At 64.2% G+C, this 14,391-nt stretch overlaps 1 protein-coding gene across 1 annotated transcript in view; it reads right to left on the bottom strand.

The window, feature by feature from the left end:
* EFNA2 (ephrin A2) overlaps positions 1-12,857 on the bottom strand; it is a 51,758-nt gene extending 38,901 nt beyond the window's left edge. Inside the window, exon 1 of the mRNA XM_075723792.1 lies at positions 12,598-12,857. Within this exon, the coding sequence (XP_075579907.1) occupies positions 12,598-12,857 (260 nt within the window). The remainder of the gene's footprint in view (positions 1-12,597) is intronic.
* Between the last annotated feature and the right edge of the window lie 1,534 nt (positions 12,858-14,391).

Here is a 14,391-nt window from a genome sequence, read left to right as displayed (position 1 = left end):
AGCGACGCTGGGGCCGCGGCGCAGAGGGCCCCGGCGTTTCCAAGGACTCGGCACCCCGCGCGCCCGCCCGGCTCCGGCCAAATCAAGACCTGCAAACCCAAGGCAATCCCAACGGAGATGATGCTGGACGGGGACTGGAGCCAAAAGCCGTTTCTATTCTGGACGGCGGTTTGGATTCTCTGTTGAAAACCAAACCGGGAGCACCATTTTGACCGGCATTCGCAGCCGGAGCTGGTGCCAGAATTGCCGCGTGCCGGTGCGGTATCCGACAGCGGTTGTACAACCGCAACACGGCGCCGGTGCCAGTGGGACAATCCCGTCCCCACCACAGCCCCGGGGACGTGGCACGGCACAGCCTGGCAGGGCCATGGCTCCGTCCCGAGTCCCGCAGTGCTGCCGGAGCCGGGGAGGCAGGCAGGGAGCAGGGAGCGGGCAGGGAGCAGGGAGGCAGCGGGTCCTCCTGACCACCCTGCATGAAGGATCTGGGAAAACCCAAGGAGAGAGTTTGGAGGATTTCCAAAACACACCGTGCCCTGAAGCACGAGGCTGCCCCGGAAACAAGAACCTTGCAGGGTCCAGGATAGCGATCATTTCCCCGAATACAGGATTTTGTAACCTACGCTGTCCTCGCTGCTCTCCCTAACACCCCGGCACCCCGCACAGGGAGGGGATGGGGGACAGCCCCCACCCCAAAACGGGGACCCCGGGAGCAGGGAGCTCACCCACCGGCAGGAGAGCAGCCGGGCACGCAGACACCATGGGGAGAAGGAAACGCAGTTCGGGTTTTGCGCGGGATTTTTTTTTTTTTTACAACGAAGGAAAATGGTGGGAGGGCACGAGAAAGAGGCGCTGGGCTAAAAACCAAAGGAAGAAGCCGCGGGGAGAGGAGACGATTCCCGTCTCCCTGCGTGGGAGCGGTGCCACGCAGGGCACGCAGCCGCTCGAGGGACCCTGGGATGGTTTTGCCCCCAGCAAAAAACCCAGCGGGGCGATTCCCCAGCACCCACGGCCGGGCTGTCCCCCACGCACAGACCCCCTCTCCCCTCCCACCAGCCCCCAGGCTTTGCGGGGGGACAAATAAATCCACGGAGACGCCCACCCGAAAGGCAGCAGGGCCCGTCGCAGGTGACCCCGGGAGGGCAGCGAGGCGCCGACCGCAGCCCCGGGAGGCTCCGTCGGGATTTGACGCCCCAACGCTCAGCACCCAGCTGGATCCGGGACCGCTCAACCACCCAGCTCCGAGTTTTCCAACAGAGCAAAGGGAAATTTCAGCGAACACCCAAGTAGCAAAGACCAGGAGGGAAACCCTTCGGGAGAGCATCTTCTCCGGCAGCAGCCCTCCCACCTGCCGCCCCGCTCACCCGGATGCCCCGCTCGGCAGCACCGCGGCCGTGCCGGGAATTGGTCTGGGATTTGTGAAAAGCCCCTTCCCGAGGGCCGGCACGCTGGCTCAGGCACGGGCAGCTCGGGAGCAGGGTCTTGCAAGTTTGTCTTGGTAAAAATAAAACAGAATTTGCAGAAGGAAATGCGAGAGGAAGCGCCGGTTAGCAAAGCACTGAAGAACGTTTGTGCGATGGGAAGCAGAGGAATTCACGCTGGAAGGCCCGAATAGAGCAAAAGATTTCTGGTGCGAAGCGGGAGAGGAGGCTGATGAAGGTTGCCTTTAATTTCAGGGCAAGGGAAAATCAACAACTATATAGCAAACATTTAGGTATTCTTTTAAAAAAAAAAAACCCTACAATTTCAAAATAACACCAAAATAAAAGCGCCCATCCCAGAACTGGGGTCGTTCCACCACGCGAAGCCCCGGCCGCAGCCACGACGGCCACCCGGCACGGGCGGAGGGGACGGACAGACCGACACGGTCCAGCCGCCCGCCCCACCCAAACCCGACCCTCCGCGGGCGCGCAGGGACGGGGCAGACGCGCCGCAGCATCGCTCCCCTGCCCGAAAGCCGCTCGGGGCCGGGCCAGCAGCCGGTGCCCCCGGCCCCCGCCCCCAGCCCCGCTGTCCCGGGGGGCTCTGCCCCGTGTTTTTCCACTCAATTTCCTTCCCGAGGCAGCAGGAGATAAATCCCTCTGCCGAGGCAGGCGGCCGGAACGGCAAAGCCAGCGGTGCCAAGTTTAATAAGCAACCCTGATCGAGAGAACAGGTAATAATTGGGATTATCGAGCTGGCTGGGAAGGAGCTTCCCCGGCTCCTGACGGCACCGGCGCCGGGTGGCAACGACACCCGGGGGGCCACCAGCAAGACCGGGATGGCTGCTGGACGCGGCGAGGCCGGGACACTGCCAGGGAGCAGCATTACCTGATTTATAATTTAAAACAAACAAAAAAAAAAAAAGGGCAAAACAATAAAACCCTTTTTGGATGCACCGTGCACGGTTGGTACCTGCAGCACAAGGGACCCGGCCACGGTCCCCGCCCTGTGCCCCCCAAATCCCACGGGAGCGCCCGGGGACCCCAGCTCCCTCCCCAGCTCCGCAAGCGCATCCCCGCATCCCGGCTCGGGGGAGACGACGGTGCCGCCGCCGTCCCAGCGCCCGCGGCTGCAGAAAGCTCAGCCACCGAAATAATCCCGTCGCGGTTGGATTTTGTGCGGGGCGCAAGGTCCAGGGGCTTTTTTTCTCAGTGGAAACAGGATTGGAAAAAGGAAGAATTGGGATTTTTCGAGTTCTCTACAGGGTCAGGCTTGGCTGATTTTATTTTACTGCAAATATAAATAGGGCTTTTTAAAAATTTAAAAAAAAAAAAAAATCAAGCCAGTCTAAATAAAATCCCACTAGAAGACACAGTAAGAAATCCTGCTGGAGGACAGGCAGAAATATCTGTAACTGGGCTGAGTGCTCAGAAATATTTGTATTTGCTGTCTAAACACTTTATCTGTTTCCTAGCACATGGGAGAGTTTTGCTCTCCGTGTAATGTTAAAGAAAAAAATAAACCGATACAAATAATTTCTCCTCTTCTGCAGGAAAAAAAAAAATCCTACAAAACTTGGTTGCAGGCGCACCAGGGGAAACAGCAAATATTTCCACCGAAATTAGGCCGAACGCCACGCTAATCAAATAGATGGAGGAGACAATTCGGATGCATCGGGAGGAACAGGCTGGGGGATCCAACGGGTCTTTCCCATCTCCGGTCGTTACAAACCCCCTTTGCAATTTATTCGCCTTTTTGCCAAAGCTGGCGGCCTGGGGGAGCGGAGCCGGGGGAGGTTTACGTTTCGTACAACAGATCTGACATACAAAGTTTAATTCTTGGGGGGATTTCAGCGTTGCGTGGGGAAGGAGATTAACTAAAAGCACGTTCCTGTGTTCAACTAAAAAGTATGGAGTGATGATTTTAAACTCGGCGGATCCCGGTAATGCTTCCGCGGCGCGTGGTGGGAACACCGGCGGTGTCCGCGCGGATGCCCGCAGACTCGCTGCCGCATCTCGGGGGACCCGCGGCACCGGGTGCGGCACCGGGTGCGGCACCGGGTGCGGCACCGGGCTGGCGTCCGGTGGGACCGACTCCGCGCCGGCAGCCCCGGGGCTGCTCCCCACTGACGCAAAGCGAGGCCAGGGCGGGGGGAAACGTCAAGAGAAGCAGAAAATGGGCAGGTCAGGAAGAGCTCACGTGCCGAGGGAGCCCACGGCTGCATCCCGCAGGATCCCACCACGGCCGCCCCTCTGGCACCCACCGGGACGCGGCTCCGCGGCCGTCCCTCGCCCAGCGGCGGCATCGCTCGCGGCTCCTCTGCCCTCGCAGCTCCGTCTTGGAAAGCAAAATGCGGGAAGAGGGGGAAAATGTAAAAGGGGGGGGGGGAAGAAAAAAAAAAAAAAGTCTTAATCCCATTTCTGTCTGCATCCCTCTCCCTCCATTAACGACCCGGAGGAAAACATCAAATGGATCCGAGCAGGGCCGGGAAATGGGAGCGCGGGTCTCGCTGGCCCCGGTGCTGATTGGCTTCACCGGGGGCCGCGAGACATCGATAGCCGTGCTCTGTGGCATTTAAATCGCTGCCGGGGATCGATACGGCAGCGCGCCGCGGGCCCCCGCCGCCACCACCACCAGCCGCAGCGGGCGGGCGAGCCGGGGGCGAGCCATGGGCGAGCCGGGGTCCCTGGGGAGCCCCAGCCGCACCCCGAGCCCCCTCTGCCCCTGGACCCCCACACCCAGGGGTCCTGCTGCTGCTCCCCACCAAGGCACGATGCGGGTGAGACCCACCGGAGCCTGCCGCCCCGCAGAGCCAGCCCCTCTCCCGGGGCTGGACCGAGCCCCGGCCGGCAGCCCGGGCTAGCGGGGGACGACCCCCAGGCTCCCACCAGCCCAGGCTGGGGCTCGGCTCCAGCATCTCGCGCGCCTTTGCGCTTCCGTCGGCTCGCACGGGATCCCTCCCCTCTCCGGGGGCTGCGAGCGCTGCGGGCTCAGAGCCCTCGCCGCCCCGGGCGCTCCCCAAGGGCACAAGGGAAGGAGAAGTCGTTCCCTGTCTTCGTTATTATTCTAGGGAGTAAGTTTTCCTCCTTTGTTTTATTTTTCTCCCACTGTTGTTGCTTTGACCGCCTCGTCCCCCTCTGAAGTTTGGGATGCTCCCACCCCCGGCGCGGGGGGACAAAGCCCAGCTTCAATCAGAGCGGGGCGGCTGGGCAGGGCGGAGGCGGGCGCCTTCCCAATCCCTTTGGAGAAGGATCCTTCCCCCCCCCCCCCCCCCCCCATCTGCGGCATCGCCATCCAGCACAGGGAGGGGATGCATGGAAGCACCGCAGCCTCGTGCCCACGGTGCTGCTCCGGCCCGAGGGACGCACACGACGGGGGGCAGAGCCGGGAGCTGGCACAGACCAAATTTCACCTCCATCCCTCCATCCACAGCTCCCTCCGGCCAAAGCTCCGGAGCCCCATTAGGGGCGAGGGCTCGCGCCAGCCCCTCGCCGAGGGACGGGATAAGGTCAGGAGGAGGCAGGCAAAGCGGAGCGGGATTTGTCCCGCCAAGGGCACACACAGGGACAAGCTTAGAGGAACCCTGCCCTAAGTACCCGGTGCCAAAAGGAAAGATGTGCCCTAAAGGTGACAGCTCCCCGCAGACCGGGATCGTGCTCCCAGGCTCCGCGCCGAGCATCAGCACGGCCCCGCGCCGGAGCCGCCCCGGCAAACCCCGCGGGGTTCTCGTATCCCCCCGGAAACGCCGGATTTGAGGGTCAATAATTTGAGGGTCAATTTGAGCGTCAATACGGGAATTTCTGCAAAGCCCTCTGGTCCCCGGCCACCCTTTGGGATGAAGCCCCAGCCGGCGGCTCCGCCACGCAGCTCCCGCCGCAGCCAGCCAAGGAAGCCCCGATTCCCACCGCTGGTGCCGCGGAGCCAAACCCAACCGCTGGCCCCGGGAGGGTCCGGTGTCCCCATTGCCCCGCTGCCCGCTCCATCCCCCAGCGCCCGGCCAGGCAGCCTGCCTTCGCCCGCCTGAAAAGCAGCCCACCCCACAGCCTCCACTCTTGCTTGGCTTTTGAGTAAGGGGCCTCATTAAGAGGTAATTAGCTCTCGAACAATGGGAAGCTATTTAGCAACCCAGCCACAGCAGCATCAACAAGCAAAGGGGGAGAGGAGGGAGGAGAAATAAATAAATAACAACACTCGGACCGCCCAGGAACAAGCTGGGACTGTGCGGGGCCCCAGCACCCTGCCCAGCCAGCGGCACACCATGGCACGGCACGGCACACCATGGCACGGCACACCATGGCACGGCACGGCACACCATGGCACGGCACGGAACGGCACACCAGGGCACGGCACGGCACGGCACACCAGGGCACGGCACGGCACACCATGGCACGGCACACCATGGCACGGCACGGCACACCATGGCACGGCACGGAACGGCACACCAGGGCACGGCACGGCACAGAATGGCACGCCATGGCACGGCACAGAATGGCACGCCATGGCACGGCACAGTGCTAGCCAAATGGGCCCCCTCCCGGCTGCCCGGCTCTGACAGCCTCGGCCCTTCCCGGTTTTCCAGCTGGGGGCAAAACAGCCCCGGTGCATCGCACGGGCTGGACAAGCCCAAATGGCCCCACGGGCGCTGCCACCCCATGCGGCTCCCACCCAGCCGGCGGCGCGGTGGGGACGGCAGTGGGGTCCCCAAGCCGGGCGGCCGGGGCAGAAGGGCTTGCCGCGCTGCTGGCAAAGAGTTTGCACCCGTACGTACCCCCCCGACACGCCAGCGAAACACAAGCCCTGTTTTCGGGGTGTCCCAGCTTCGGGGACACCTCCTGAATTCATGTGGCGAAGACCAAAGGGTCAGCGGCGGCCGCCTGCTCACGCCGGCGCTTCCCAGGCTTCAGAGCTGTTCACGGCGGCGGCTCGGACGCCGGCGGCGGCGCTGCTGGGAGCGCCGCTTACCCCTGCGCTCACAGAGGCAAAAATGGGGTCGGGGTTGGCTTGGTAATGATGCTCAAAGCCCAGGAGCATGGCCGGACTTTGGGCCGGAGCGCATCGGGTTCAGATGGGTCATGGCGGAGGGGGAAAAAAAAAAAAAAAAAAAAAAAAAATTTTAAACTCCTCTTAGGGGCTAAAGGTAACAACGCCAAGATCTGCTCGCCTTCCGTAAATCCCATTAAATCCAATGAAAAAGGGCAGGATCTCTGCCCCGGCTGGGGAAAAACATCTAGGAGAAAAACGAAGCCTCTAAAATCATGATTAGTATCTAACACAAAAGAACCGAAATTTTCACCATCAGGAACGAGCAGCTATTTAAAGAACAATTGCTGCAATTTTACAGACAACCCGACAGATGAACCTTGTCAAATGCACGCAGGTACGGCTACAGATAGCCACAGCCGCCGGCACGTGGGACGCACACGCGTACGCAGCGAGACAGACAGACGGCTGGGCGAGATGAGGCCCGGATGCCAAGAGCTGTGTTTATAGACGTGTAAAAAAAAAAAAAAACCTATTTCTAGCCCTCAGCCCACAGGTAGGCATCACACGGGTATAGAACATAGGATGGCTACAGGCATCCGCTCCTTCCCACGCGCCGAGGGAGCGGGTGTCGGTGTGTCTGGGCACCCGCGTTGTTTACGTGTGTGTGTAAAGCGCGAGTACATACGTGCGTATATATGTACGCACACACACAGGTATCAAAGAGTACTTTTAAAGCTTTCCAGGGGTAAGCGAAGGCATCGCTCTCACCCTCCGCACACGCTCTCGCTCCCCGTCCTCTCCGTGCCCGCCCGCAGCCGGGTCACGCCGGGGGACGCCGCGGGTGCCGGGGAGCGGCCGACGCGCCGGCAGCACCGCGCAGCCCCGGCCCGTGGCCAGCATTTGGATACCAAATGTGCAACCAGCAGGGAACGTAATTGCGGTCCCTCGAGAAGGACAGGCGGGGAGACAGAGACGGGCAGAGAGAAAATCTTGTCAGGGACGCTGGACCTGTTCGTATCTGCTCTCCATTAACCGCGCTCGCCGCAGACCTGGGCTGGGGAAGAATAGCTAACACGGCTTAACGGGCTGGAAAAGAGGGGTGGGAAGGGCCGCGAATGATCTCGGCACAAAGGGAAAACGGAACAGATGAAAACTAAAAAGAGCGGTAATTGCACAGGACGTGGGACGCGGCCGAGCGCCGGCACCCCAAACCACCGCAGCACCGCTCCCGGCACCCCGAGCCTGCTGCGCCCGGTGAGGGGACTCGGCGTGCCGGTGGCACGGGAACCACCCGAGTGCCGCAGTTAAAATTCACGTTAAAATTGCTCCGAGGCGGGAACGGGGCGCGTTTCTTGCAGAGGCCGGTGCCGATCCCGGCGCGATGCCTGCGGGAGCGGGGAAGGATGGTCACGCAGGGTTGGGAGCCGACCCCGAAGGTCCCAGCCCGGGCAGCGCCGGACGGAGCTGGGATGCGGAGGTTTTGGGAACCAGCCCCACGGCAGCGCCGGCACCAAACCCGCCCCACGGCAGCGCCGGCACCAAACCCGCCCCAGCGCGGAGGCGTGGGCGAGCGCGGAGGCGTGGGTGAGCACGTCCAGCGCCGTGCACGCTCCCCCCCGCCCCGAGCCGAGCCCTCCCGCTCAGCCACCCCTCTCCAGCACCAAATTCCCCTGAAAAAAACCCAAACATGTGCCGCCTTCGCTCCTTCGAAGGAGAGCCGGCACAGGCAGGCTGCCATCGTCCTGGCCGCGGCCCCTCGTCACCCGCGGGCGGGTGGATGAAGTTTGCTCGGGCTCGGGCAGTTCACGGGGCACGGCCCCAGCCCCGGCCGCTCGGGCTTCGCCACGGCTCTTCCTCGCCGCGGCCGCCGCGCACCGAGCTCCCGGACAAAGCACCGGCGGGCACCGGGGCCGCGGCTCCGGGAGACGGCAACGCAGGAGCAAAGCGGCGCGAAAGGCGACGGGACGGGGAGCGCGATCCAGGCACCCCCCCGGGACGTGCCCCCTTCACCCCAACTCCACCATCCCCGCGGCACGGACCCCTCGCCCGCTCCCGAAGGACAGGGCCGCGCAGAAGGATCCCCCAAAAGTCCTGCGGTGCCGTCACCGCTGTCCCTGAGCGTCACCCGGGCTCCCGCCGGCCGCAGTAAATCCCCCCGCTAAGAAACCATTTCTCCGGCTTCCCGATCCCGGGATTGGGGAGTGCAGAGGAGCAGAACAGAAATCCCAGCTGTGCTCACAAAACCAAAAAAAAAAAAAAAAAAAAAAAAAGAAATCAGAAAATAAGCCTTCCAAGGCAGAGAAATGACTTCACAGTTAAATATAGGCCACGGGTAAAATCTAGACCATTTACAGCATTTGTATCTGTACTGTAAACAGAGAGGGGAAAATACCTAATACTTTGCACATTTCCCTCTCTGTAGATGCAGAAACGCGCGGCAGCGTACACGGGAATTGCATTTGGCTGCAGGAACACTGTCATTCTGGAATTACTATAACCTGCCCATTACATAGCTGTAGGTAGAGCGGGAGCGAAAACAAATCTTAAATCCTCCGTCCTTCCCTGGCCTTCGAGAGGTTTCCAGTGGCAGCCCCGAGGCCGCAGGGCGAGCGGTGCCGGGATCGGGGACGCGCCGAGGCCAGGTCGCTCCCTCCCGCAGCCCGGAGGTTTCCCAGCCCCCCGATTTTTCGCCGTACGACGCGCCGCAGCGCATCCGAGACGCTCATCCTAAACCCTGCCGCAGCGCGGGGGTCGCGCCAGCTGAGGGGGGCCGAAGCTGGAGACCCCGACCCACCCGGGCGATGCCGTCCCAGCGGCAGGCGCTCCGGGATGCCCGGCTCGACCCGCCGCACCTCTCGTCGCGTTCCAAGGCTGCAAATCCACCCAAGGAGCCCACGGGCGAGCGGCTCCCACGCCACCAGCCACGCAAACCCAGCGAGCACGCGGCCCCCCGAGACCCCGCGGAGGGAAGAGCCCTGCCCCAGCCGGACCCCTGCCCGCGACGCCGGACCCCTGCCCGCGACGCCGGACCCCTGCCCGCGACGCCGGACCCGGCAAGAGCCCGGGCAAGGGCGCCGCGGTCCCGTCCGCAGCCGCATCGCCCCGGACACGCGGCGCCTGCACCCACGCCGGGCCCCTGGCCCCGCTGCTGCCGGGGCACGGCCGACGCATCGCACACCCGGGGAGATGAAACGGCGTTCGCGCGTCCGGCCGTGCTGCGGAGCGGAAAAACCCACGGTTCTACGCGGGTACGGGAAGAGCGCGTTATCGTATAAAGAGACGTTCTTCCTCCTTCGGCTATTTCCAGGACAACCTAGGAGTTACATCCAGCAAAGCCCATGCAACCTTTCTGAAATGCATGCTTACAAAATCGTTTTTTAAAAAAAAAAAAAAAAAACAACACACCAAAACACCACAAAAAGCTGTAAATCCACAGCGAGTGGCTAAATACCTCCACAGAACAGGCAAATTGCAGCATCCCGAGGTACCACTTATTTTTAATTTAGACCCAATTATGAAATATAGAATTATTCTAATCTGGGCAAATCGTATTGACCATGAGATTTATTACTGTCTTTTATAAAATATAGATTGCAATATAAACCTGAAGAAAAATATTTATCGCCAGATGAGGTCTGTGGGTTCAAACGAGCACCGGGCATTTTAACCTTCCCCCACACACACTTTTTTTTTTTTTTTTAATCTCTTTTGATTTCCCCCTTATTAAATGAGATGGTAAGTGGAAAAAAAAAAAAAAAAGGAGGAAAACAAGGGACCAGAAAAAGCATATATACGTTGTTCTCCATTTTTAAGGATGAGATAGTCTTCTAGTAACTCCAGAGACAGGCAAAATAAAAACACCGCTGGGTTCAAAAAGGAAAATAAGCAGAAAACTCAACGGCAATTTCTAGATTTGCAACGTCTAATAAATTGCCTGGAATTCCGAGACCTGAAGGTACCCGCAGGGAACGCATCGGCCGATTGCGACACGGGGCGCTCCCACGTTGGGGAAATTTGGGTCACATCCCGGAGCCAGGCGCTGCGGACGCGCCTGCTAAAAACCACCAGCCATTGTCTGCTCTTCCCTCCCAGCCCCTCGCACTCCCTTCGCCCTGTCTCATTCCCCCCCCGCCCCAAATAATTCTCCCTGCCATCGTCGGATTTAAAATATATATATATGCAATAATAAACCACCACCAATTTTCGAGGATAAATTCCCCGCTGCCTTCTCCGCGGCGCCCGTCCCGGCGTCTGCGAGGGGCGATGGGGACGCGGGCAGGTCGCGGGGGCCGAGCCGAAGCCACCGCCGACGCCAGGTCCCGCGCCGGCGCCCGGGGACGCCCGTCACCCAAGGGCCAGGGGCCATTTTTGGCTACCAGCACCGCCGTAGGAGCCCTTGGGTGCTAAATCTCAGCCGCGGCCTCGACCCGCTCAGCGATGCCGCCCTCGTCTCCAGCAGCCGGGATGCCGGAGTTCGACTGGGGGGGGCCCTCGCACATGTTTGGCATTTGGGAGAACAAAAGAAAAGAGCCCAAAGTGTGGGAGCTGGGGAGGACCAGGAACTGTAACCAAAAACTTTGCAACGGGAAGGGAGAAAAAAAAAAAAAAAAAAAAAAAAATCCGTGCCTCTTACAATCCCCCACAAAAATGCGAGGGAGATAATAAAATCCATATGCACCGCAGGCGGCCCGCGGCGAAGGCACCGCCGCGCACAAAGGGACGGGCTCGCCCCGATTTTGGGGCGGCACGAGGGTGCGAGGGCGCCCGGCCGGTCCCCCTGAGGGGGCACGCGATGCTCGCGAGGGTCCGTGGCCCCACGCGCGTCCCACCGGTGCCTGCAGCCGCCCGCCGCAACGCAGCCGGGAAGTTTTAGCCAACTGCGACGGCGGCACCGGGACGCTGCCGGGAGAGGAGAAGGTGCCACCGAGGGTCCGCTCCCAGCTTTCCCGTGGGGGGACGCAGGGAACACCCGCGTTATCCCGGGGAACAGAACAGCCCCGACGCGAAGGCAGCGGGCGCAGGCGGCACCCACGGCGGAAGCGACCGGAGCATCGCCCCCCGACCCGCGGCCCTCCGCTCGGCTCAGCGGGGGACGCTGCCGGGGCCAGCTTTGATAACTGGGGGGAAAAACGGGGGGCTGGTGACAGGGGCTTGGGGTTTTTTTTTTTATTTTTTTGGTCTTTTAGAAGAGTCCCCGCAAATCCGCCCATTCGAAACCCTGTGGTCGGTATCCGAGGGGGAGAGAAGAGGGCGGGGGGTCCCGGGGGGTCCCAGCCACCTGAGCCAGGAGCCGAATTCATCCTCGCTTCCAACTCTCCCGGAGTTTTTGGGTCCTCAAAATTATGAACAAAGAAATACAACAGAAATGAAACTCGCACCGAATAAAAAAAAAAAGATGTGGATGCTTGGGGTAGGGGTGGGGTGGGGGGAATAAAAAAATCTAAATTCCAAGCCAAACCAGGGAAACTAAACCCAGTACGCAGCGATTTCTTTCCCAGGATGGAAATAAACGGGGCAGCGGCGGGGCCGGGGTGCCGCGAGCCCCCGACCACCCGCACCCATCGGCTTCGCCGGGTGCTGCCGGGCTGGGTGACCCCGCACCCCAGCCCCACGCAGCCCATTTTGCCACCCCCCGCCCCCCCAAATCATTATTTGAAATCCTCTTTAAAGCAGCACCAGGCGCTTTTTGTGGTATTTGGGGGTTTTTTCGCAAGACCTTCGCCCAGCCGCCCTGGGGAGAGGGATGGGGGCGGCGGGGGGGGGGAGAAACTTGAACTTGCCCGAAGTTGGGCGCGGAGGGGCTGGGGGGGCCCAGCCACAGCCCCTGGGGCACGGCCCCCCCCCCAACACCGGCAGCCGCCGCCGGGACCCCCCGGTCCCCCCGGGAACGGGGCCCACCGGCGGGCGATGCTCCGGGGGCTGCCGCAGCCCCCGGGGCCGGGTCCCCCCCCCCGCCCCGCAGCCTCGGGAGAACTTTGGGGGGGGGGGGGGAGGAGGCGGCCCCGGGCTGGGGGGCACCGCCGGGGAGCCCCCGGGGCCGCCCGTTCCCTTTCCCGGAGCAAACCGGGGGCCGGAGCGGGAGCCGGTCCGCAAGCAGCCGCCTGTCACCGAGCGGGCTCACCGGGGGGGGGGGGGGGGGGGGGGGGACACTCAAAACTTGGGCACGGCCGCGGCCCCCGCCGCCCCCCGCCTCACCTGGGGTTGCTCCGGTTCCAGTAGACCGCGTACCGGTCCGAGATAACTTTCCCGGTCTCGTCGGTCCAAACGCAGACCCCGACGAGGGCGGCGAGCAGGGCGGCCGCCTCCCAGCGCGGCATCGTCCCGGGCAGCGGCGGGCGCGGCTCCGGCCGCTTCAGGGGGCGGCGGGGGGGCGGCGGGCGGCGGAGCCCTGGGGCCGGCCGGGGGCGGCGGGGGGGCGGCGGGCGGCGGCGGGGGGGGCGGCCGAGCCTCACCATCGCCCGCGGCCCCGGGCGCCGTCAGCGGGGAAAGTTGGGGGCGGCCGCGGTGCGGCGGCGCCGGGGCAGCCGCATCCCGCGCCCGGGCGGCGGCGGCGGGGACCGGACGGTGCCCGCGGCGCTCCGGGATCGCCCCGGTACCGGCGACCTCGCAACCCCCCCCCCCCCCCCCCGCCGCCAAGTTCGGCCAAGTTCCTCCGGGCCCCCGCCCGGTACCGGGCCCCGGTGCTGCACCTGCGGGCCGGGAGCGGGCCCAGCCGCAGGTCCCGCCCCGCCGCCGCCGCTCGGGCTCCTCCGCTCCCGGGGCCACCGGAGAGACAAAGGCCGGGCCGGGGAGGCCGCCGCTCCCTCAGTGCCGCCGCGCCATGCTGCGCCCGCCGCCCGCGCCCCCCGCCCGCCCCGGCCCCGCCCCGCCCCGCCCCGCCCCTGACACGTCGGTGCCACCGGCGGCGGCCGCGCGCGCCCGGGCGCTCCCAGGGCGGGGCCCCGCGCGCCGCCTCGCTCCGGGCCCCGCCTCTGCGGGGGGGGGCGGGGGGGGGTGCAAATGGGGGGGGGCACGGGCGGGGGGGAAGCTGCAAGGGGGGGGCACACCGGCGGGAGGGGGGACTCTGCAAAGGGGGGGGGCACCGGCGGGGAGGCTACAAGGGGGGGGTCACACCGGCGGGGGGGCTGCAAGGGGGGGGCACACCGGCGGGGGGGTCACACCGGCGGGGGGGGCTGCAAGGGGGGGGCACACCGGCGGGAGGGGGGACTCTGCAAAGGGGGGGGGCACACCGGCGGGGGGGTCACACCGGCGGGGGGGCTGCAAGGGGGGGGGGCACACCGGCGGGGGGGGCTGCAAGGGGGGGGCACACCGGCGGGAGGGGGGACTCTGCAAAGGGGGGGTCACACCGGCGGGGGGGGGGGACACTCTGTAAAGGGGGGGGCACACCGGCGGGGGGGGCTGCAAATGGGGGGGGCACACCGGCGGGAGGGGGGACTCTGCAAAGGGGGGGGCACCGGCGGGGAGGCTACAAGGGGGGGGTCACACCGGCGGGGGGGCTGCAAGGGGGGGGCACACCGGCGGGAGGGGCTGCAAGGGGGGGGCTGCAAGGTGGGGGGCATACCGGCGGGGCTGGGGGTTCTCTGCAAATGGGGGGGGTCACACCGGCAGGGTTGGGGGACTCTGCAAATGGGGGGGGGTCACACTGGCGGGGGGGGGGCTGCAAGGGGGGGGCACACCGGCGGGAGGGGGGACTCTGCAAAGGGGGGGGCACACCAGCGGGTGGGGCTGCAAATAGGGGGGGGCACCGGTGGGGGGGGGCGGCAAAGGGGGGGTCACACTGGCAGGGCTGGGGGTCCCTTTGCAAGGGGGGGGCTCTGCAAAGCGGGGTTCACACCGGTGGGAGGGGGACTGCAAAGGGGGGGTCACACCGGCAGGGCTGGGGGGGTCTCTGCAAAGGTGTGGGGGGGGGTCACACCGGCGGGGGGGGTCACACCGGCAGGGCTGGGGGGGTCTCTGCAAAGGTGGGGGGGGGGGTCACACCAGCGGGGG

Source organism: Pelecanus crispus, chromosome 20 (assembly GCF_030463565.1).
Source record: "Pelecanus crispus isolate bPelCri1 chromosome 20, bPelCri1.pri, whole genome shotgun sequence".
NCBI classification, from domain to species: Eukaryota; Metazoa; Chordata; class Aves; order Pelecaniformes; family Pelecanidae; genus Pelecanus; species Pelecanus crispus.
The sequence above is the reverse complement of the archived record's forward strand: the minus strand, read 5'-3'. Positions and strand labels throughout refer to the sequence as shown.